Source organism: Trichechus manatus, unplaced genomic scaffold (genome assembly GCF_000243295.1).
Source record: "Trichechus manatus latirostris isolate Lorelei unplaced genomic scaffold, TriManLat1.0 scaffold00078, whole genome shotgun sequence".
Taxonomy (NCBI): domain Eukaryota; kingdom Metazoa; phylum Chordata; class Mammalia; order Sirenia; family Trichechidae; genus Trichechus; species Trichechus manatus.
The window spans coordinates 11,263,353-11,289,364 of record NW_004444014.1 but is presented as its reverse complement, the minus strand read 5'-3'; the positions used below and the strand labels follow the sequence as shown (position 1 = coordinate 11,289,364).

The following is a 26,012-nucleotide window of genomic DNA, read 5'->3' as shown; positions in this document are numbered from 1 at the left end:
GCTGACAGAAAACTTCCCCAATATCATGAAAGATGAAAAGCTGGCCGTCCAAGAAGCTCAATGAACCCCATGTAGGATAGACCCGAAAACCCTATGGAGCAGTTTTATTCTGACACACATGGGGTTGCTGTGAGTTGGAACTGACTTGACAGCAACTGGTTAATTGGTTAATGACTAATGACATTGAGTATCTTGTCATGTGCTTGTTGACCATTTATATATCCTCTTTGATGAAATGTCTATTTCAGTCCTTTGCTCATTTTTTATTGGACTATTTGTCTTTTTGTTGTTAAGTTGTAGGAGTTCTCTGTTTATTCTGGATATTAAACCCTTATCAGATACATGGTTCCCAAAAATTTCCCCCAATCTATAGGCCGTCTACCTAAGCAGTTTTTTAAAAAATGCAAATCTTCAGGCCCCACCCCATACCTACTGAATTAAAAACTCTGTGGTTTGGGCCTAGAAATCTGTGGTTTAGCAAGCCCTCTAGGTGATTCTCAAGAACCCTAAAGTTTGAGAACCACTGTGCTAGCGTAATGGAAATGTTATTTGTTAATCAAACTGCTGATGAGTCCTATCACATGTAGAGTTTTATGAATACATTTCCCAAAATTATCTGTTTGGTACAGATAGGTTAGAATATTTTCTGTTAGAACTCACACAAGTCCTGGAGAACAAGAACAGTCTACATGATAGAAAATGAACAAAATTAATTTTCAGGTCCACAAGTCCCTTTCTCTCTCATCACTTTTATCTATTCTTATGTGATGTCCTTTGTCTGTCACTGATCTGTGTTGATTCAAGGATTTAAACTAATTCTGGTTTAGGATGAAATAATCAAATATGCTGTTTTCAGCACAAAAATTAGTCCTTTAAGTTTAAAAGGACTTTTAAAAACCCTTTTGAAAGACACTAAAGTGCTATTTTTTTAATACAGTTTTTTCTCGTTAAGTGTTGCTGTTTCTTTCCTCTTGCCTCTGCTTCCCTCTCTTCTCTGCTCCCTTCTGTTCCTCTCTCTTCTCCTCTACTTTTCCACAGCACTTAGCTCTCTTCCCCTGCCTTTCTCTCATTGTGCCTTCATAAAAGACAAAACTATGTTTAGAGTCGTATTTGGGTTTAAGAATATTAGGAAGGTCTTATCATAATGGCTGGTTTTGTCTTCTCAATAATGCCAAGAAATTGGCACCCTGTCTTGTAAGTTTTTGAATGCATATGTGCTTGGTGCTGCTTAGGAACTTTGCTCAGAAATCTTCTCTGTGAAAGAAACCACACTTGGTCAAAGTGGTTTCTGGAGAGCGTTGAAACATAACATTTGATGAATGTTTATATCCATGTTCTTGAGAGATATAGTTTGTAGTTTTCTTGTAATGTCTTTGATTGGCTCTGATATCAGGATAATGTTAGTATGGAAAATGACAAGTGTTCCTCTTTCCTATGTTTTGTAAGAGAATTTTTATAGATTGTTATTATTTTTTACTTAATATTTGAGAGAATTTATCAGTGAAGCCATCTGAGCCTGGGTTTTCTTTACAGGGAGGTTTTTAATTTCAAATTCAATTTGTTAAATTGATATAGAGCTATTCAGGTGTTTTAGCTTTGTCTTGATCAGTTTTGGTAATTTGTGTCTTTCAAGCAATTTGTTCATTTTATCTAGTTTGTCAGATTTATTGGCATAAAGTTATTTGTAATATTTTCTTGTTATCTTTATAATAAGTAGGTTGTGTAGTGGTGTCTTTCATTCTTGATATTGGTGGTTTGTATCTTCTCTCTTGATCACTCTCTCTGGAGTTTAATCAGTTCTATTCATCTTTTCAAAGAATCAGCTTTTGGCTTCATTGTTTCTCTGTTTTGTCCATGTTGTACTTCATTCATTTCTGCTCTAATCTTTATTATTTCTGTGCTGATTGCTTTGGGTTTAGTTTTCTTTTTCTAGTTTCTTAATATAATGCTTACATTGGTTTGAGATATTCTTTTCTCCTATATGTGTTTAAAGCTATAAATTTTCCTCAACACACTGCTCTAATTGCATCTTCTAAGTTTTGATATGTGTTCATATTCATTCACTTCAAAATATTTTCTAATTTCCCTTTTGATTTCTTCTTTGACCCATGGATTATTTAGAACTATGTTGCTCAATTTTTAAATACATTGTCATTTTCCAGATACCTTTCCATTGTTGATTTCTAGTATAATTTTTTGTCTTAATGTCTATTATTTTTAATTTATTGAGACTTGTTTTATGACTCAGCATATGACTTATCTTGGTTTCATGTCCACTTGAAAAGAACATGAATTAGGTGAATTTTTTTTATTGTTGTGAAAATACAGATAGTACCACATTTGCCAATTCAACATTTTTCATATACACCGTTCAGTGAGATCAATTACATCAGTCGTATACAGCCATCACCTTTGTCCTTTGAAAAATTTGTCATCCCCATAAATAAAAACTCAGTGCTTCCTAAGCAATAATCCCCCCCACCCATCTCCTGTCCCTCCTACCTCTGGTAACAACTGTTGAACTTTGATCTCTGTAATTAGGTAGTATTTTTTGGTAGTGTTGCTTAAGTCTTCTATATAACTCCATTGATTTTCTGCCCACCTACTTCCTTTATCACTTACTGAGAGAGGGAGTGTTAAGATCTGTAACTTTTTCGGTCAGTTTTTTTTTTTTTTTTAATCTCATTTCAGTTCTGTCAGTTTTTGCTTCACATATTTTTTAAGCTCTTTATTAGGAACACACACATTTAGGATTTCTTTTATGCTTTGATGAATTAAATCCTTTACCATTATGAAATGTTCCTCGTTTTTCCGGGTAGTTTTACTTGCTCTGAGATATATTTTGTCTGAAGTTAACATAGCCATTGCAGCTTTTTTATGATTACTGTTTGCATGATACATCTTTTTCTGTTCACTTTACTTTTCATCTGTCTTTGTCTTTATATTTTTTGTGTGTTTCGTGTAGATAGCATATAATTGAGTCTACTTTTTTTTATCCAATCTGAGAATCTTGTCCTTTAATTTAAATGTCTAGTCTATTTACATTTACTGTAATTATTGATATGTTTTGGTTTTAGTTTACTATGTTGTCATTTGTTTTTTATCTGTCTCTTATGTTCTTTTTTATTTATTTTTTTCCTCTTCTTTTAGGTTAATTGATTATGTTTTAGGATTTCTTTAACTCCTCTATTGACTTATTAGCTATCCCTCTATGTTTCATTTTTAATTTTTTTTCATTTTTATCACAGTCTGTGTTCAAATACTATTACTTCATATAATGTAGAATATACAAACCTTAGAGCAGTATGCTTTTGTTCTTTGTGCTATTGTTGCCATGCATCTTATTTCCACATATATTAAAAATACGTTGCTATTGCTTCTGCACTGTCTTTGAAATGAGTTAAGGAGAAAGATCCTTTTATATATACTCACTTAGTTGCTATTTGTAATGTTTTTTATTTTCTTTCAGGAGTTGACATTTGTAGTACTTCTCATTTTCTTTCAGTGCAGCCAGGTTTCCAGGTTTCCATATGGTATCATTTCCTCCTGCCTGAAAAACTTCTTTAACATTTCTTGTAGTGCAGATCTGCTGACAGTGAATTATCTTAGCTTTTAATTTTTCTGAAAAAAAAAAAAAATTTCCTCTTTATTTATGAAGGATATTTTCATTGGACAAAGGATTTTAGGTTGACAATTTTTTCACCCTCCTTTTAGCCCTTTGAAGATGCCATGCCATAGTCTTCTGGCTTGCATGGAAGTTTTAGGCCATTATTCCTTCAAATATTTTTATGCCCCCCCCCCCCATTTTTTCCTTCTGGGACTCCAAATGTGTTCCTGTGTGATTGATATTTTAATAAAAGTTACCAATATTCTGTTTTGTGTTTGCACAAAGATTACAACTTTTTTTTGTCTTTTTTCTGTCTCATTTTGCATAATTTATCAAGCTGTATCTTCATGATCATTAATCTGTTGTTCCTATGCAGTGTTTATTCTGCTATTAATCTAATAGACTGAAATCTTCATTTCAGATATTTTTTTTTTCTCTAGAAGTTCCAGGTTTAAAAATATATATTTTGTATTTCTCTCCATCATGTTTTCCAGTATATCCTTGAACATACTTAGTTTATTTTAGGTCCTTGTCTGATTATTCTGTCATCTCTGTCATTCTGTGTCTCTGTTTCTTGATTTTTCTCCTGATTATGGGTCACATTTTTCTGTTTCTTCATTTGTATAGTAATTATATACCACATAAAATGAATTTTCCATTGTTGGGTGCTGGTGTTTGTGTTTGTTCTGGCTATGAGTAAGGCTACTTTTGGGTCAGTTTGATCCTTAGGCTGTTTTAGAGTGATTCTAGTTTATCCTTTACTCTAGGGTTTTTTTTGCCACACACTTAAAATATGACCCTTTTGTGATCTATCTTGAATCTCCTTGTCATCAATGAGACCACTCCACTCATGCTCTGTCATCCCCTGTCCACTAAACTCTGGACTACTTAGAGTTTACCATAATATTCATTTTCATATTCTCTGTTCGTCTACTTATATTTTCCCCTCCGCCTGAACAGTCCTACCCTCCACACTCTACACTTACCCTCCTATCTTTATCATTAATGAACTCCAATGTACCTCCCAAAATTTAGTTAAAATGTCTTCTCTACAATGAAACCTTCCCTACTTCCCCTGTCCTCGCTAAAGGCAAAAATAATCTCCCTATTGCTCCTCAACTTTTTGCACATAACACTCTCAATAGTCCTTATCACATAAAATATTTTCCCCATTGCCAAAATTTGAGGGCCATGAAGGTTGGGACTCTGTCTTACCAAGCCTTATATTCCTGGCGTCTAGCAGTATCTGGCAGATACTGCCAAATCGTCATCCCGCCTGCCCAATCAAAGGTGGCAGCCATTTGGGTAAAATTATATATATAGAGAGAGAATATAATACTGAATGTGTTTTCCATAGTATTCTGTTTGTCCATACTATTCTCTTCTGTCGTTAGACAAACATACAAGAGTTTTTGGCTACAGAACTTTTATCCATTCCTACATATTTTCCATTTAATGATTTTTAAAAAAAATCATTCCTCCCAAAATGTCCAGCATCCTAACAATTTCTTCTCACAAATAGTACCAGAGAAGCACCCAAAAGCAGAGAACAGAAGAGAAACAAATGTATTTTAAGTATTTTTTTAAATAGTTATAATCCAAATAAAAACCAAACCCATTGCTATCGAGTCGATTTCGACTGATAGCGACCCTAAAAGACAGTAGAACTGCCCCATAAGGTTTCCAAGGAGCACCTGCTGGATTCAAACTGCTGACCTTTTGGTTAGCAGCCGTAGCTCTTAACCACTACGCCACCAGGATTTCCTAAATAGTTATAGACTGACTGTGTTTGTTTGGGAGTATCTTTTTACACATTGGATGATACCATTAAAAGAAAAAGAATTTGGAGGAAAGCATGATTAACTTTACATTTCTGAAAGCCCTGTTTGTCCTCAAGTTCCATAAGTCTTTCTTCTGAACTTAATGTCGATTTCTCAAAATGTGCCAGCCTTTTATGTTATGAGAGTCACTTAGGTTAAGGAATGAGGTCTCTCAGTGGTACAAATGGTGTACACTCAGCTGCTAACCTAAAGGTTGATGGTTCAAACCCATCTAGCAGCACTGTAAAAGAAAGGCCTGGAGCTCAGTTCTACCCTGTAACACACGTGATCACCATGAGTCAGAATCAACTTGACAGCAACGGATTTGTTTTTTGTTTTTTAGGCTAGGGATTTTTTTTTTTTTTTTAAATAATTAGGTCAAAGTAGGAATTCTGAAACAGTTGACCCTGTTTAGGTATTTTGTCTTACAGCCTGCCTTTTTGCCTTTTCCTATTCTAGGTTGATACAGCTCACGTGTTTTGTAGTCTTTCAGTAGTTTCAAGGGTCTTAAACCCTTGAATGAAATGTTTTAAAAAATTGTACAATAATCTGCTTTAAGTTTAAATTCTTTTCTCAAAAATAAAAAATGCCCTTGCAATTTGCTGTTTTACACATCCAGACTAAATAGGCATTAGATCTACATTTTTATTGCCTGTGTGCAATGCAAGACATAGTTGGAGTTTTGCGTGTCTTCACAGAATTTTTTTTTTATTATACTTTAGATGAAGGTTCACAGAACAAATTAGTTTTTCATTAAACAATTAATACACATGTTGTTTTGTGACATGGGTTGCCAACCCCACGATATGTCAATCCTCTCCTTTTCTCAACCTTCGATTCCCATTACCAGCTTTCCTGTCCCCTCCTGCCTTCTCGTCCTTGCCCCTGGGCTGGTATGCTCATTTAGTCTTGTTTTGTTTTATGGGCCTGTCTATCTTTGGCTGAAGGGTGAACCTCAGGAGTGACTTTAGTACTGAGTTATGAGGGTGTCCAGGGGCCATACTCTTGGGGTTTCCCCAGTATCTCTCAGACCAGTAAGTCTGGTTTTTTGTTTTGTTTTGTTTTGAGTTAGAATTTTGTTCTACATTTTTCTCCAGCTCTGTCTGGGACCTTCTACTGTGATCCCTGTCAGAGCAGTTGATGGTGGTAGCTGGGCACTTTCTAGTTGTGCTGGACTCAGTCTGGTGAAGGTGTAGTAGTTGCAGTCCCTTAGCCCTTTGGACTAATAAAGATTAGTCTTGTTTCTTTGGTTTTCTTCATTCTCCATTGCTACAAACGGGGTGAGACCTTAGATGGCCACTCACAATCTTTTAAGACCCCAGATGTTACTTACCTATGTAGGATGTAGAACATTTTCTCTATAAACTGTATTATGCCAATTGAGCTGGATGTTCCCTGAGACCGTGGTTCCTAGCCCTCAGCCCAGTAATGCAGTTCCGCAGGGAGTTTGGATGTGTCTGTGGAGTTTCCATGACCTTGCCTTAGTCAAGTTGTGCTGACTTCTCCAGTATTGTGTATTGTCTTACCCTTCACCAAAGTTACCACTTATCTATTGTCTAGTTGGCATTCCCCCCACCGTGCCTCTCCCTCATAACCATCAAAGATTGTTTCTTTTTGTGTGTAAGCCTTTTCATGAGTTTTTGTAATAGCGGTCTCATACAATATTTGTCCTTTTGTGAATGACTTATTTCACTCAGCATAATGCCCTCTAGATTAATCCATGTTGTGAGATGTTTCACAGATTCATCATTGTTCTTTATCATTGCGTAGTATTCCATTGTGTGTATGTACCATAGTTTATTTATCCATTCATCTGTTGATGGACACTTAGGATGTTTCCATCTTTTTGCTATTGTGAATAATGCTGCAATGAACATGGGTGTGCATATGTCTGTTTGACTTCACGGAATTTTTTATCAACCTTTTAACACTGACTGGGAAAAGATACTTGTAGAAAAATAAGTGGCTCCTGGAATATGTTAAATACTTTTTAAGATTAATTTCCATCAAGTTCCTTAGGATAACGCTTTAGACCATTTAGCTATTGCTGCTCCTGCTTCCTGCTTATTGATTAATTCAACAAATTTTCATTAATTTAAGTATTTTATGTTTATGAAGAACAGTGTCACTGAAATATGAGGTTGAAAGTAACATTGTTGATGCCCTCAAGTTCCATACAATATACTGGTTCTTGTTATTAGTTGCCGTTGAGTTGATTCCAATTCATGATGACCCCGTGTGTACAGAGTAGAACTCATAGGGTTTTCAGGGCTGTGACCCTTTGCAAGCAGATCACCAGGCCTGTCTTCCGAGGCGACTCTGGGTGGGTTTGAACCCCAACCTTTTGGCTAGTGGTCAAGTGCTTAACCATTTGTGTCACCCAGGGCTCAATATACTGGACAGGGGCCAAAATCTGTGCAAAAATAAATATTTGTTGAGCACCTACTATGTCTTATTAAAGGTACAGCAATGAACAGAACGTACATGATTTCTGTCCTCAAAGAGTTTACAGTTTCCATAAGGATTCATGTAAATACTTTAACACCACAAGGAAAACATAGAAATGTGAAAACAGGTAACACACGGGAGCAGGTTTTGCTGTGTATATCTTTACCAGAAATAAAATTAAAAAATAAAAAACAGCTAACACTTAACTGTATTGAAGGAGGATGAAGTAAGTACAATAATGGTATAAACAAAGTGCTCCTGGGGTGCCTGAGAGAATGAGCTGGGGAAATAGAGAAACAATAATTGCGGGAAGTTGTACTAAGCCAACCTTGAAACCTGAGTAGAATTTTGAAGGATAGAAAAAAGGAGAAAAGAGTGTTTGAGCATGAGGAAATCAGTAATGTTTAATGTTTATTAACTTCTAAATTAAATCTCTCTTCTCTTGGTTCTACCGTGAACTAAACTAGCTATATAATAGTGCCCTAAATTTTTAAAAGTCAAGATTTGACATATATAAGCAAAAGTTTAAGAGTTGTAAACAGTCTTGAAAGGCTAGCCCTCTAAGATTGGCCACCTTAAGTCTCTGGTTTGGTAGTTCCCTGTGCTTTCAGAAATGCTCCTCATCAGATCTCTTCAGCATTTCTGATCTGCTACATAGGGGAAAAAAATGAATATAGAGACTTAAGAAAGAATCAGGAAATCGTGGTATAATAAACAACAGTCTGATTTTCCCTTCCTCTTATTTCTGTTCAAATAGACTATAGGTTATACAGTGAAACCTGTGAGAACCGGAACTCACTGGGACTGTCTTGTTTTTCCAGGTCTCGCGAGTTTTCCACCTTTGACAGAGTGCAGTCTTACCACTTTTCTGTCACTCTCTGCTAGAGGGAAATGTTTGAGTTTTCCTTCTCCAGCAGGTTTCTGCCTTACACAGGCTCCAGCTTTCACAGGCTTTACTGTACTTTTTGGTATATCTTAGATGCTATTTTCCAGGAGAGTTTATTTTCACTTGCTAGTCTAAAAAATACAATGCATGTACTTTTTCCCTTTAGCCAACAAAATCAATGCGTTCCAAACTCTGACCTCTGTTCAAGGAGAGTTGGTCATGTTCAGATCATGTTAACTTGGTTTTTTAGAAGGTGAATTAAGAATTTTTTGTTAAGATATTCCTTTATTTGACACAAACTCATTTTGTTAGTTTCTTTTAAAAAGAACTGCATTGAAATATCTGCCTACACACAGCTCTTCTTTCATTGCTGAGCCCAGTTGTTACTGGAGGGACAGATGAGAGGTCGGTCAACAGCCAGCAGGGGCTCTGTTAGCTAGTCCCCGAATACTCTACAAACAGAAGATCAAGAAGGCAGCACAAGAAAATTAGTGTGCACCTGTTTTGAGTCATTTTCTTGTGCCTGAACCCTTTACTGAATCTAACTACCACTTGGCTTTGTTTGAGAAGTTGTGTTTCATTTTGACCCATTGAAGATTGTTTTTACCACTGCTACAAGGGATTATCTTGTCTTTGCTTTTGTCTCATTTTCTGTATAAAATTATTTCACGTTTTCTTTTTCTATTCTTCATTAAATAGTTAAAACCACTAGTCTTATGCTTCAGCGTCCTCTTGCTGACGTAAAAATACAATGTAAAAGCTGCTTTTTTGTTTTTTCTTTTAGCAATTGCAATCATATATGTGAAAGTAATTTGAATTAGTGCTGTTATTATGTATTTCTGAGGTAAATGGTTGTGCTTTAAAAAAAAATCCCATCAAAATATTTAGGACTATGCTCACAACTATATATTTGTCCTATTCAGTCTTCAGTTTTGTCTCTTTTAATGACCAGATCTAAAAAGTAAGATGTTGTCTTAAATTATTCAGCATTCAAGTTACATAAGGCAGTAACTTTATTTGTTTATTTATCCCTTCATTCATTCACTCATTTATTTTTATTATGGTGAGTATATATATATATAACAAAAAATGTGCCATTTCATTGTTGTTAAAACACAGGATGTGCTTGGGGCAATAAAAGCAAGGGACATTCGTAATTATGACAGTAAGTCTGTTCAAAAACACCTGGTGGTTAATAGTTTACTAATTAGTTTAACATCTTATCTAGCCCTTTTCTTTTCCCTCATTTCCTTGAAGAAAAACAACCCAATCCCTGGATTTTTCACTCCTTGAAGATAGCATAAACCATAGAGATCATCAAACCCAAGCCCCTATTTTGCAAATGACCAAACTACCTGAAGAGGGAATGTGACTTGCCTAAAACAAAATAACTCCAAAGTAGCAGAACTGGAATTTTTACCAAGGTCTTTTGACCTCATCTCAAATATACTATCCATCACTCCATGTTGGCTATTAATTTTTATGCCAACTCAACAAATTCCATCTTTCAGGAAATGTAGTAATGATTAAAGAATACAAGGTTTTGCCTTTTCTGAGTCTAGTAGTTACTGTTAAAATTTCGGCAGGCCTATGGTATACATAAGGAGCCCTGCTGGCTCAGTGGTTAAGTGCTCGGTTGCTAACTAGAAGGTCAGTGCTTTGAACCTACCAGCCGCTCCATGGGTGAAAGATGTGGCAGTCTGCTTCTGTAAAGGTGTATAGCCTTGGAAACCCTGTGGGGCAGTTCAGCTCTGTCCTATAGGGTCGCTATGAGTTGGAATTGACTCAACGGCAAGGGGTTTGGTTTTTTTGGTATGCCATATATATCCTGGGAGCTGGTATGGCATTTGGCATCTGTTGTTGCTAATGTTCTGTCATTTACACATTTTTGTTTGCCTTCTGTGTGCCTATATTCTTTTAAATCTCATACTTATTGACTTTAATGTCTTTTAGATTTGATATTCCTAAGTTGTGCTACAATCCCTATGGGAGCTAGAATAAGTTATTAGAGCTCTGTAAATGTGTCTGACTGCTGCATTCTGTTATTTTCTCTTCCACGGATGGCCTACAGCTTCAGCTGCTGAGCAGTGGAGGAGATTAAACCTCTAGGGCCCATTAGATTTAACTTGTTTACTGCATTGATATCTATATGTTAAATGACAAGAGAGTTCAGGTTATTGAATAATTTAAAATTCAGCTCTAATTGGTGTCAGATGACCTGGAAAAGGCCATGGATGACGCCAGGAGCATGCTGTGAATCTCTTATAAATAATTCATAAATTAGATGATTCATTTGCCTGCATGTCTTGCTAAACGCGAAAGTTTGTAAGTTATAACTGATGATATAACACCTGTAAGTATTTAGTTCATAATGCTGGAAGGTAATCTACCTTGATGGTCTTCTAGCAAAATATGCCAGCATCGGAGAGTTAATTACACTGCAGAGAATGCACATTTATTTGGGATGAGTCTTTGGCAAACTGCACAGTGCAGCTGTTGCATGATGTAGTTTCTCTCAGCTTGACAACTGGTCCGTGTATGTCCTACACTAAAAATGCAGCATATTGTTTTTGTGTCTTATTTCACATTAACTTCAGATGCTCTCGGAAATGGAATGACTTGCCCCACACACAGTAGTTTAGGTTTAGAAGTATTTATCTATGTCTTAAACTACTGACTTCTCAATAAAATAAAGAGGGAGAAATTTTGAATTTATAAGATTGAAATTTTAATTTTTATAAGGCTATCAGTGGGATTATGAGGATTGTTAATAAGGTGCTTGCCAGGATAGGAAATTATTATTTACCATCAGAGAAGTGAATACCAGTAAGACCTGTTGGTGCTATCGACTAATCCTTATGGTTAACAGTTCGGAGATGCATTGGAAGCAACTACTTCCTAATCAACCAGTTAATAATAGCCTGTTGCAAGAAATAACTACTGTGTCACCAAAAACACAATAAAATATTTTTTAAAAAAAGAAAGAATTACTACAGTTTAGTTCACCTGTCTCCTCATGACTGTATATCAGAGAGGTTGGCCAGGCCTATAAAGATGATTTGCAGAAACCTATAAAACATCACTGTTTACTTGTCAATGATATTTCATAAAGTAATACTGCGGGCTTTTATTTCTTTTTAATATGTGAGAACATGGGAAAACCTTGGATTACCATAGAAATATTATGTGATATTTTAAGTATATGTTCGTGCTTTGATAAGTGTTCATGCTTGCATGTGTTTATACACATGTATGTGTGCATACATGTATGCAAGATCCTATCATGCATTGTTGTAATATAGACATTTTATTTTCTAATAACGTTTTTCTTTTTAGTCTTATATTAAATATCTGTCATATTTTTACAATGTACCTTAAAGATTTAGAAAACCTTCTTCCAAGTCAGAAATTTATCAACCTTCAATATCAGAAAAATTTTTATTATGCCCAAGCTAAGTCTCTTACACTTCTTTTTAAACCTTGTTCTTTTCTCATTGGTGTTTTCTCATCTGGTCATTAGCCTATGTCTACCTAAGTCAAGAAACATTATGCTCCAACTTCGTTATGAGCCAAAAATGCTTGCAATTCCTCATCATTCTTTTGTGCTGTGGATCCCATAGCATAGCATGTTGAAGACTTCATAGGCTTCATTTCTGCCACTTCTGATGTGTAAAAGTGTAGCCCAGGATGTGGTTCCTTTTGTATAAAACAAATCCTAATGTGCTACTGCTGTGAACTCAACTTTTTTATCTGTTGTGATCCATAGATCATTTTCCCATCTAAACTTTTTTTTTTTAATTTGAATAGTTAGTTTTTCCTGCATGCTAGGTATATTTCTCTAGGTATATTTCTCTGCATGCTTTTCTGCTGAACATTCTGCTGATTTCTGATTAAGGACTCCAACTCATTTTCATCACATAGAAAATATGTGAGAAGATAGCACATCTCAAGTGATACTGTTCAGTTTACTTATTGGGTTTTGATCATATCATATTATATTTGTAGAATCCTTTCATTGGAAGGGCACTCAATGTAGTCATCAAGTTCAGTTGGCTGGCCAAATCCAGCCCACTACATCATTTTGTACAACCCGTGAGCTAAGAATGGTTTTTATGTTTTTTAATGGTTGAAAAAAGAAGAATATTTCATGACATGTGAAAATCATATGAAATTCAACTTTCACTGTCCATAAATAAATAAACTGGGAAATAGCCATGCTAATTCATATACATATTGTTTATTGCTTTTTTGCTATAAATGCAGAGCTTAGTAGTTGTAACAAAGACCATATGGCCTGCAAAGCCTAAAATGTTTGCTGTCTAGCCCTTTACGCCTGACCCCTGCTATATAGTTATGAAAATGAACAAACTAGAGTTACATACGGCCCTATGAATGAGGCTTGAAAATGTAATGTTGGGCAAAAGAAGACACAAAAGAATATATATCATATGATTCCAAGTATATACTTTAAAAAAAAAGGTAAAACTGAACTCTACTCTTAATATTTAAGCAGGCAAGTATTAAGATAAAGCATTATCTCCAAAAAGGTCAGGATAATTGTTCCCTTTGACAGGAGAGAGGCAAAGTGTAGTGATTGCAAGCGGCCATGAAGGGTCTTCTGCACGCATGCAGTGTTCTATTTCTTGGGTGGTGGTTATGTGGACATTGCCTTGATATTGTTCACTGAGCTGTTCATATTTGTTTTATATTTTTCTATGTTTGTATTTCACATTGTTGTTGTTGTTGAATGCTGTTGAGTTAGTTCCCCAACTCATAGCGACCCTATGTACAACAGAATGAAACACTGGCCAGTTCTGCACCATGCTCACAATTGTTATGCTTGAGCCCATTGTTGCAGCCACTGTGTCGATTGTTCTCATTGAGGATCTTCTTTGTTTTCACTGATCCTCTACTTTACCAAGTATGATGTCTTTCTCCAGGGACTGGTCCCTCCTGATAACACTGCAAAGTATGTGAGACAGAGTCTCGCCATCCTTGCTTCTAATGAGCATTCTGGCTGTACTTCTTCCAAGACAGATTTGTTCGTTCTTCTAGCAGTCCATCGTATATTCAGAATATTCTTTGCCCACATCATAATTCAAATACATCAATTCTTCTTCTGTCTTCCTTATTCATTGTCCAGCTTTTACATGCATATGAGGTGATTGAAAATACCATGAATTGGGTCAGAAGCACTTCAGTCCTTAAAGTGACATCTTTGCTTTTTAACACTTTAAAGAGGTCTTTTGCAGCAGATTTGCCCAGTGCAGTGCGTTGTTTGATTTCTTGACTGCTGCTTTCATGGGTGTTGATTGTGGATCCAAGTAAAATGAAATCCTTTACAACTTCAATATTTTTTCTATCATGATGTTGCTTATTGGTACAGTTGTGAAGATTTTTGTTTTCTTTTTATTGAGGTGTAGTCTATACTGAAGGCTGTAGTCTTTGATCTTCATCAATAAGTGCTTCAAGTCCTCTTCATTTTCAGCAACCAAAGCTGTGTCATCTGCATATCACAGGTTTTTAATGAGTCTTCCTCCAGTCCTGATGCCTCGTTCTTCTTCATACAGTCCAGCTTCTCGGATTATTTGCTCAGCATACAGATTGAATAAGTATGGTGAAAGGATACAACCCTGACACACACCTTTCTTAACTTTAAACCATGCAGTATCCCTTTGTTCTGTTTGAGCAACAGCCTCTTGGTCTAAATACAGGTTACTCATATGAACAGAATTAAGTGTTCTGGAATTCCCATTCTTCACAATGTTGTATCCATAATTTGTCATGATCCACACAGTCAAATGCCTTTGCATGGTCAGTAAAACACAGATAAACATCTTTCTGGTATTCTCTGCTTTCTGCCAGGATCCATCTGACATCAGCAATATCCTTTGTTCCATGTCGTCTTCTGAATCCAGCTTGAATTTCTGGCAGTTCTCTGTCAATGTACTGCTGCAACTGCTTTTGCATGACCTCGGCGAAATTTTACTTGTGTCTGATATTAATGATATTGTTCGATAATTTCCACATTCTCTTGGATCACCTTCCTTTGAAATGGGTAGAAATATAGATCTCTTCCAGTCAGTTGGCCAGGTAGCTGTCTTCCAAATTTCTTGGCATAGCTGAGTGAGCACTTCCAGCATTGGATCCATTTGTTGAAACACCTTGATTGGTATTCCATCAATTCCTGGAGCCTTGTTTTTTGCCAGTGCTCTCAGTGCAGCTTTGACTTCTTCTGTCCGTGCCATCAGTTCCTGATTACATGCTACCTCCTGAAATAGTTGAACGTTGACCAGTTCTTTTTGGTACAGTGACTCTGTGTATTCCTTCCATCTTCTTTTGATGCTTCCTGCATTGTTTAATAATTTCCCTGTAGAATCCTTCAGTATTGCAATTCGAGGCTTAAATTTTTTCTTCAGTTCTTTCAGCTTGAGAAATGCCGAATGTGTTCTTCCCTTTTGGTTTTCTATCTCCAGCTCTTTGCGCATTTCATTATAATACTTTACTTTGCCTTCTTGAGCCGCCCTTTGAAATCTTCTGTTCAGCTCTTTTACTTCATCATTTCTTCCTTTCACTTTAGCTACTCTACGTTCAAGACCAACCTTCAGAGTCCCTTCTGACATCCATTTTTGTCTTTTCTTTCTTTCCTTTTTAATGACCTCTTGCTTTCTTCTCGTATGATGCCCTTGATGTCATTCCACAACTCATCTGGTTTTTAGTCATTAGTGTTCAATACATCAAATCTATTCTTGAGATAGTCTCTAAATTCAGGTGGGATATATTCACGTTCGTACTTTGGCTCTCGTGGACTTGTTGTAATTTTCTTCAGCTTCAACTTGAACTTGCAAATGAGCAGTTGATGGTCTGTTCTACAGTTGGCCCCAGGCCTTGTTCTGACTGATACTGAGCTTTTCCATCATCTCTTTCTACCGATGTAGTCGATTTGATTCCTATGTATTCCATCTGGCGAGGTCCACGTGTATAGTCACAGTTTATCTTCTTGCAAAAAGGTATTTGCAATGAAGAAGTCGTTGCTCTTGTAAAATTCTATCATGCGATATCCAGCATCATTTATATCACCAAGACTATATTTTCCAATTACCAATCCTTATTCTTTGTTTCCAACTTTCACATTCTAATCATCAGTAATTATCAGTGCATCTTGATTGCATGTTTGATCAATTTCAGACTGCAGAAGTTGGTAAAAATCTTCAGTTTCTTCATATTTGACCTCAGTGGTTGGTGTGTAGATTTGGAAAATAGTTGTATTAACTGGTCTTCCTTATAGGTGTATGGCTATTACCCTATCACTGACAGTGTTGTACTTCAGGATAGATCTTTAAATGTTCTTTTTGAAGATAAATATGAAGCCATTCCTCTTCAGTTTGTCATTCCTGTCATAGTAGACTATATGATTATCTGATTCAAAATAGCCAATACCAGTCTATTTCAGCTCACCAATGCCTAGGATATCGATGTTTATGCATTCCATTTCATTTTTGACAACTTACAATTTTCCTAGATTCACACTTCATACATTCCATGTTCCGATTATTAATGGATGTTTGCACTTTGAGTCATGCCACATCAGCAAATGAAGGTCCCAAAAGCTTGACTCCGTCCACATCATTAAGGTCAACTCTACTTTGAGGAGGCAGCTTTTCCTCAGTTGTCTTTTGAGTGCCTTCCAACCCGAGGGTCTCATCTTCTGGCACTATGTCAGACAGTGATCTACTGCTATTCATAAGGTTTTCACTGGCCAGTTGTTTCAGAAGTAGACTGCCAGGTCCTTCTTCCTAGTCTGTCTTAGTCTAGAAGCTCTGTTGACACCTATCCACCAAGGGTGACCCTGCTGGTATTTGATATACCAGTGACAAAGCTTCCAGTATCAGAGCAACACGCAAGCCACCATAGTATGACAGACTGACAGAAACATGGTGATATTTTACATGAAAGAAGTTAAAACAACAACAACAGCCTGGAGTAATGAAATATTAGGATTTAGAATGAGACATGTTCCCACCTCTCAGGTGTACTGTTCATGTGACCTTGAGAAAGTTATGCTGCTTCATTGACCCTCATTTCTCATCTGTAAAATGGTAATCCTAATAACTACCTTGCAGAGTTGTTGTAACAATTAGAGGTTGAATATGTAAAAAATAACAGCAGCTAAAGTCACATTGTGTTCTTGGAGTGTGTTGAGCGTTCAGTGATCACTGAAGGTGACCATTTAGAGCCAAGTTCTCTCATCAGAAATAATTTGCATAAAGGTCTTCCCTGGCCTCCAATTTTCATTTCACATATTTAATTCCTTAAAAATTACTTTGAATTATTTAAAGGACTTGGTTTCAATAAGTACTTCACAAAAGGAGATATCCAGATGACCAATAAGCGTAGGAAAAGTTGTTCACCATAACTATATACCAGGAAAATGCAAATTAAAACCACAGTGAGATTTTCCTACACACACACACCAGAATGGTTAAAAATAAAAATACTGATGCTACCAAGTGTTAGTGTAAATGTGGATCAACTGGAACTCTTGCACTTTGCCAATGGAAATGTAAGATGGTATGACAACTTCGGAAAACTTTTTGGCAGTTTATAATAAAAGTTGAACATGCCTACCCTGTAACTAAGAGAAATAAATACATGTCTACAAAGAGACATGTACGAGAATATTCATACCACTTTTATTCATAATAGCTCTAAACTGGAAAAAGCCATCTGCTTCAATAAGAGAATGGGTAAACAAATGGTGATACAGGCAGTTCCTGACTTACGGACAACTCATACTTAAGGATGGACTGCCATAAATCCTATTATATTAAAAATTTGAGTCAAATACATACAGTGATTCATAATAACGAACTCACACATGACTTTGTGACATTCATGAAAATATTGCATAGTTTGGAAGTGTTTCTCAAGTGTTTTAAATGCATAGAGAGGTAAAATATATACTTGATACTAAGACAAACATTTGACTAACTGATGCTAAATAAGAACTATATGTACCTGTTCTGATTTCCTGCAAATTCCACTTAAAGACAGATTTACCAACGGTAACCCAGGGATTGCCTGTATATTCATACAGTAAAATACTATATAGCAATAAAAAAGAATGAACTATTGATATATGCAGCAACATAGAAGAAGCTCAAAAATTATGTTGCGCTAAAGAAGCCAGGCACAAAAGAGGAACATACTGTTTGATTCCATTTAAATGAAGTTCAAAACAGGCAAAGATGATCTATGGTTGTAGAAATCAAAATAATAGCTACTCCTGGAAGTGTGAGGAGTTGGTATTGACAAGAAAAGGCACTGGGGCACTTTCTGGAGTGATAGAAATGTTCTGTAACTTGAGATGGGTGATGGTTACATAGGTATATGCAAATGTAAACATTAAATCAAGCTGAACACTTAAGATCAGTGCATTTTATTATATGTAAATTTTGCCTAAATTTTTGAAACATCTCTTGGTTTTTAATTTAGTGTTGTGTGTCTGAAAAATTCATATTAAATCCATATGCCAGAGGCAGCAGCTTGGGATTTGTGTTGTTAGTTTGAACCTTAGTTAAGAGAAGTTATATCTGTAAATACCACATAGAAAGGACATGGAGCATCTCCAGAAAGGAAAACACATCTGTTTCATCTGGGCCAGTTGTAACTTCTATGTGTCTCAGGGGCAATATCTGTCTTCTATTCTACTAATAAAATAACCTAGTTTCTTAACTTCCGACTGTAGTAGAGAGCTTTCTGTTTGTCTTCTTCTTCCTTAGTAACACATGATCAGCCTAATCATGGATGTTAATATTCTTTATCTTTAGTTACTGACACCCATAGTGTACTTTGCCCATGGAAATGTAAAATGGTATGACCCAATTTGAATTTTTCTACTCAACTGATACAGTCAGCCCATACTTACTGAGAACATACTATGTACAAGCCAGGGATGATGATAATAGTAAAAATAGTAATAGGAAACATTTTTGAATTCTGACTTTATGTTAGGTACTATCTGCAGCACTTTGTATGAATTATCTCATTTCATCATCACAACAACCCAAAGAGGCAGGGCAAGATGTTAGTGCAAGATTGACATCTTTTGTGTGAAGAAGACAGTTATAGAACTTCTGTATTATCCCAAACAATTCAGCTATGGCCCAACTAGCAAACCCACCATAGCAACATAAACGTAGGTAACTGAACTCACTCTCTTTAGAAGATAGAGATAATCTGTTGTTAACCAATCATGTCGTTTGAGTATCTCACCCCTCACGCAAGCAATGTTCCCCTTAGAGAAAGTTTGGATAAATACGACTTTTTTTTCGCTGTTTGTTAATGGCACCCTTATAAATAGGCACCGCCATGGATTGAATTATGTCCCCCAAAAAATGTATGTATCAGTTTGGCTGGGCCATGATTCCTGGTTGTCATGGATTGAATTATGTCCCTCCAAAAATGTGTGTATCTGGCTGGGCCATGATTCCTGGTATTGTGTGATTTCCCTGTATGTTGTAAATCCTGCCTCTATGATGTTAATGAGGGAAGATGGGTGGCAGTTGTGTTAGTGGGGCAGGACTCAGTCTACAAGATTGGATTGTGTCCTGAGGCAATCTCTTGAGATATAAAAGAGAGAAGTGAGCAGAGAGGGGACCTCATACCACCAAGAAAGCAGTTCTAGGAGCAGAGCACGTCCTTTGGACCTGGGGTCCCTGCGTGGAGAAGCTCCTAGTCCAGGGGAACACTGAATTTGGACTTTTAGCCTACTTTATTGTGAGGAAATAAACCTTGTTAAAGCCATCCACTAGATTATAGCAGCACTAGATGACTAAGACAGAGTTTGGTACCAAGAGAGTGGAGTGCTGCTCTAACAGATACCTAAAATGTGGGAGCAGTTCTGAAACTGTGAGGGGATAGAGGACCAGCAGCAGCAGAGAACTTGCATCGGTAAAGAAGTGGCAACAGCAGAGAACCGGCAGCAGCAGAACCAGGAGACCCGTGCCAGACGGAGCTGGAGCCGACCCATGGAGCCAGGGAGCTGAGTGCCTGTGGGCAGGAGGCTTCCTGGAGGAGTGGGGCACCTCTAGCACTTACCAGTGGAGCTACAGAGCTTTGGAACACTTGCCCCAGCAGGGCGGATATGGGCATGAGGCCCGAGGAACTGAGAGGCTAAGAAACCAGGAAACAAGCTAAAGAGACAAGGAACACAAGAAGCCGAGCTGCCTCGGTCTCAAAAGGTATGGCCATGACCTCAGGGGTTTCAAAGCATGGAGCCATGCCCTCTGGTGCTTCTAAGGGTAGAGTCGCCACTCAGAGGGACTGGGAGAATGGTGTGCCTAAAGCCGAGGGAGCAGAGTTGCCGTCCCAGTGGGCCTGGAAGGCAGAGCTGAAGCCCAGGGCTGAGGGGCCTCCACTCAGAATCTGGAGAGTGTGGCCAATACCTAGAGTCTGGGGGGCGGGTCATTGTGTAAATTGTCTCAGAGGACAGAAGATTATTTTCAAAGTCTTGAAGGCTAATGTAATGTGTTCTGCTGACTTGCTTGGTGCCTGTTATCCCTTCTTTTCCTCCAGTTTCTCCCATTTGTAATGGAAATGTCTAGCGTGTGCCTGTTCTACCACTGTACCTTTGGAAGCAGATAACTTGTCTTCTAGATTTCCAGATGAAGAGGAATTTTTAGATTTTGGGCTTGGAGTTAAGACTTTTGCTATGATATGATGGGGTGAATATGTTTTCCATGTTGCAAGGATGTGATTTTTTGGGGGCCAAAGTGTAGAGTGTCATGGATTGAATTATGTCCCCCCCTCTCTCCCAAATGTGTGTATCAATTTGGCTGGGCCATGATTCCTGGTATTGTGTGATTTTCCTGTATGTTGTAAATCCTGCTTTTATGATGTTAATGAGGGAGGATGGGCGGCTGTTGTTAGTAAGCAGGACTCAATCTACAAGATTGGGTTGTGTCCTGAGGCAATCTCTTGAGATATAAAAGAGAGAAGTGAGCAGAGAGACAGGGGGACCTCATACCACCAAGAAAGCAGTATGTCTTTTGGACCCAGGGTCACCACGTGGAGAAGCTCCTAGTCCGAGGGAACATTGTTGAGAAGGCCGACAGACAGAGAAAGCCTTCCCCTGGAGCTGATGCCCTGAATTTGGACTTTAGCCTACTTTACTGTGAAGAAATAAATTTCACTTTGTTAAAGCCATCCACCTGTGGTATTTCTGTTGTAGCAGCACTAGGTGACTAAGACAGGTACCCATGGTAACTGCCAGTCTTTCTCACCACCACATTCAGTTTTGAGGTAGATGCTGTTTTTAATCCCTGTTTTACTGATGAGGACTGATTTACTGATGAAGACTAAGGCTTAGACAAACTGAGTAACATGCTACATTAGTTTTTTATTGCTGTGTAACAAATTCCCATAAGCATAAGAACATACTTGTGGCATGAAACAACACATATTTATTATCTTACAGTTTCTGTGGGTCATGAGTCTGGGCACAGTTTCGTTGAGTTCTCTGCTCAGGTTGCAATCAGGGGGTCAGCTAGACTGCATTCTCATCTTGAGCTCGAGGTCCTCTTCCAAGTTCACATGGTTGTTGGCAGCATTCAGCTCCTTGTGGCTGTATGATTAATACCCCCATTTTCTTGCTAGCTCCTGACCAGAGACCACTCTATGCTTCTATATGCCAGAGACCACTCTGTGCATAGGGACCATTTTATGCTCTGTGCCACCTGACCCCCTCCACTCACCCTCCACTTGGCAGGTTATTTCTAAAAGGCCAGCATGAGAATCTGTCTGACCTCAGGGAGGCCACCGATGCTCTTTTGAAAGGCTTACCTAATTAGGCCAAGCCACCCAGAGTAACCTCCCTTTATTATTTTATTAACTCATGTCAACTGATTAGGAACCTTAATTACATCTGCAAAGTTCCTTTTGCCATGTAATGTAACAATCACAGGAGTGATATCCCTTTGCAGTCGCAGTTCCTTCCCACACTCAAGGGGAAGAGATTATACAGGACATATGTACAAGGGGGATGGGAATCTCAAGGGCCATCTTAGAATTCTGCCTACCACACATGCAGAAGTCACCCAGCAGGTAATTGGCAAAGCCATATTCTCTTTGACAGCGCGTGCATCAAAATCATTAAGCTGCATTGTGTCTCAAGAACATAGAAAGTTGATCAAAAAAATTTTTAGGAATATTCTAAATACCTGATATTTGTAAATAATTTAGCAACCATTCCCATTAAAGTAAGTGTAGGCTATGTTAATGCCTAAAAATGGACGTATGGAAATAATGTTAAGGGAAAAAAATGATACTATAAAATAGCACATACATGCTTATTATTATTATGCTAGTAATACATGGATTAGAAGGTATATGGATTAGAAGATATATGGTGATATAAGATAGTTGGTTCCTTGTCATTTTATATCTCTGTTTAAGCAAATTTAGGAAATCTTTTGCATATTGAACATTGATAGTAACCAAATATGTCAAAAACAAACAGAAATCCCTCTTCATCTTACTTTCATACCCACTGAAATTATCTTTCACTTTTCACCAGCAGTTGTTTGCAGAGAAGCTTATTTGCTCAAGGATTCAAGAGAAATATGACTTTTCAACAATGCAGCCTTCCAAGGCCAAGGTTGACAATGAAGCAGATAGAGATGTTCCATAACATAGACCAGTGGTTCTCAGTATGTGGCCCCAAATCAGCAGCATCAGCATCACCGGGGAACTTGTTAGAAATGCAAATTCTCCTGCTCTGTTCCAGACCAACTGAACTGGAAACTCTGGAGATGAGGCCCAGCAATTCATGTTTCTAAAACCCTCCATGTGATTCTGATGCTCACTAAAGTTCAAGAATTGCTGATAATAGATTTTAAGTTTTGCTCTCCCTGGTAGAACAGTCCTGAAACTAAAATGCTGGGCGAGCTCACTGTATTGGCCTGTCGGAGGTAATGTGCAACTGTTCTATCTGTCTGAGGCCATCAGATTGTAATCATTTGAACAGCTTAATTGAAAATTCACTTGTAGTTTATAGCTGAAATTAAATATGTTTTGTATTTAAATAACTGCTTTTGATTAGAATCGTTTTATTGAAAGTGGTTGGTTTTATCTATGTTCTATAAAGATACTTATAAAAACTCATCAAATATCTAGTAGTAACTAACATCCTATTCAGTATAGGTGAAATGTTTTACATCAAATCTCATGCTGTATAATGGCCAATCAAAGGATATTTTTTAAGGTGGGTGAATAGATTTCTTGGCTTAGTATGCAAAATTACGCATTTAAGACATTAGCATTTGCCTCTTTTTAAAGTTGATTTTATGTAACCTTCATTATTTGCAGTTCCTGAAATCACCAAAGATCTTGCGTAAGCAGCGTGTAGCTTGTTTTTTTCTCATCCTTACATGGAGTTTACTTAAATGTAGGTTGTTTGAAAATGGATTTAGCTATGTGGCACATGTCTGTTTAGGTGTGTGAGTACTGTTGTTTATTATTTAGAAGACAAAACAGCAGTTTTGTTTGGTAAAAATATATCGTTGATTTCTGAAAAGCCAAGAGACAGAACATGTTTTATTTTGTACTTATTTAATAAGTGGTCTTGTGATTCCTTTTAGGTATCCAATAGGAAAAGTACTCTTCGATCTTCATCTGTGGAATTGGATGGTTCCTACTTGAGTGTAGCCAAACCACAAACATATTATCAAACTAAGCAAAGGTCTAAGTCTGCAAACCAGGACTCAGCTTCAGAATCCCTTATGGAGTTTAGGAATAATTCTTTGAAACCAGCAGCGCTTCATCATCCCAGCGAGAGTTTAGACAGGGTGCCATTGGAGACCAGAAAATTTAATTATTCATCTCCAAGGAGAAAACCAGTGGATGTAGCCCCTAAAGAGAAAGCTTCACCAGAAGAGCTGAAGATGAAAGAATGTCCAGACCTTAAGCCTCCATCTAGTCAATGTTGTGGTCATGGACTTTCTGAAAATGCAGGTCATGTTCATGAGAGCCATCCTACAAACATGGCCCCTTGGTGTTCCAGTACACATCCGGAATCATGTATTTATTGTGGGCTTTCCTGGGCATCTCTGATGCATGGTCGAGGGGCACTGCATCCCAGTGAAACTGATGTCAAAAAGCAATTGTCAGAAGATAGAAGGCAGCAACTTATGCTTCAGAAAATGGAGCTGGAAATTGAAAAGGAGCGCCTTCAGCATCTGTTGGCCCAACAGGAGACAAAGCTTCTCTTAAAACAGCAGCAGCTTCACCAGTCTCGACTGGATTACAATTGGTGAGTCTAATTGTTCTTTCAGCAATTGCTGTAGCTTGGATAACAGTGTAAAATGGCTAGTGAGTTACTATAGCAGATGTGTAGGGATAGAGCTTCCTTGGGGTCCTGGCTTGATCAAGAGGCATACCAGCTTTAACTAATAAGTAAATTCCCTTGTCTTCTTTGAAGGTCTTGAAATATTACCTTGTCTTCCAAAATGTTAGCTTAAAATAATCTACTACTGAGCAGTTTAGTGTAATTTTTGCCAAATTCCAGAGACAACATTTGTAGAGAATATTTGGCATTAAGTAAAAGCTTGAGATTTCAGGGCGTGGAATCAGATTGTGAAGAAGTGTGATTAGCTATCATCTTTCCATATTTATCCATCGTAATATAACATATAATAAATGATGGGAGCCTTCTAACATCAACCTTTTCTGGTGATCGAAGCATAAGTTGTTCATTAACCAATGCTTACCAATTTCCCAACATTTAGATTGTTTTTCCGTTAACAGTTCCTCCCTAAAAACTGTTTCAAAAGCTAAATTGCAGGGTTTTACAGGGAAATGCTTATATACCCCTGCCGTTTCCTCCTTGGTCAAACTTACCATTTCTCTTTTGTACACATTCTTATTACATATACACCCCATACAGACGTACTTAATAAACGTGTTATTTTCTTTACTTCTTGGAGTTAATTTTCTTTCATTATGAGATCATATCTACTATTTTTTAGATTCTGATTTCTTCGAAAGTTCCATCTTGACATTTTTCCCTCAGTGTAACTAACATCTGCTTTTCCTGGAGCCCAAAGTGATCTTCCTCTTTCACTTCCTTTGTGATTAGACATGAAGTAAGTGAAAATGAAGTCTTTTATAAAAAGGTTGTCGCCAAAGGCCAAGATGTTGCAATTTTATGACCCAAATCTCTAATCCTCCAGTTAATTATAGGCTCTCCTGAGATCTTCACTCAACAAACTTTTATTGAGTGCCTTTGATATGTAAGGAATGGTTCTGGGTACTTGGGATAGAAAAATGAATCAAATGTAGTTTTTACTTTGAGGAGGGCACAATCTAGCAGGAGAGAATGGATAATTTTAAAATAGCAATCATGATCATTTTTATGGCATTGTATATGCAAATAATGCTATATAATGATAATAAAGTCCTTATTCTTTTTATCATCCTAGCTTAGTTGAGAAAGCTAGGAAACACAGCTTTTGAACAAATATTGTGTATGTATAAGTTGCAAAAATTTATACAGATGTATAGATATATTTTAACTTTTATTTTGAAATAATTATAGATGTATAGGAAGTTGCAAAAATAGTACAGAGAGATTCCATATACCCTTCTCTCAGTTTCCCTCAATGGCTACAGCTTACATAACTATAATAAAACATCAAAACCTATAGATTCACACTGGTACAATGTGTGTCTGTGGTTCTGTGCCATTTTATCACTTGTGTAGATTTGTGTAACCACCACCACAATCATATGCATAATTATTTCATCCCACAGAGATCTCCTTTATGCTACCCCTTTGTAGTCACACCCACCCGCTTCTGTCTCCACCATCCCTAACCTTTGTGAACCACTAATTTTTTGTCAATCTCTATGATTTTGTCATTTTGAAAATGTTATATAAATGGGATTATCCAGTATATGACCTTTCAAGATTGGCTTTTTGTTTTTTACTTAGCATAATGCCCTTCAGATTCATATGGGTTGTGGCATATATAATACCTATTTATTGTTGAGTAGATTCCATGATATGACTGTACCAGGTTGTTTAACCGTTTACTTATTGAAGGACAGTTAGGCTATTTCCAGTTTTTGTCTATTACAAATCAAGCTGCTGTGTACATTTGTGTGTAGATGTTTGTGTGGACTGAAATTTTCTAGATGTTTGGGATGAAAGCTAGGAGTATGGTTACTAGATCATATGGTAAGTGTATATTAA

The 26,012-nt window shown here is 37.1% G+C and overlaps 1 protein-coding gene across 8 annotated transcripts in view; it reads left to right on the top strand.

Annotated features, from left to right (window-relative positions):
- KIAA1328 (KIAA1328 ortholog) overlaps window positions 1-26,012 on the top strand; it is a 354,269-nt gene that overhangs the window by 200,237 nt on the left and 128,020 nt on the right. For all 8 annotated transcript variants that reach the window (XR_002824780.1, XR_002824781.1, XM_004380903.2 and 5 more), the window contains exon 7: window positions 23,401-24,071. Coding sequence is in view for 6 of the 8 variants with exons in the window: in XM_004380903.2 (XP_004380960.1) it covers window positions 23,401-24,071 (671 nt within the window). In the remaining 2 variants the exon portion in view is untranslated. The remainder of the gene's footprint in view (window positions 1-23,400; window positions 24,072-26,012) is intronic.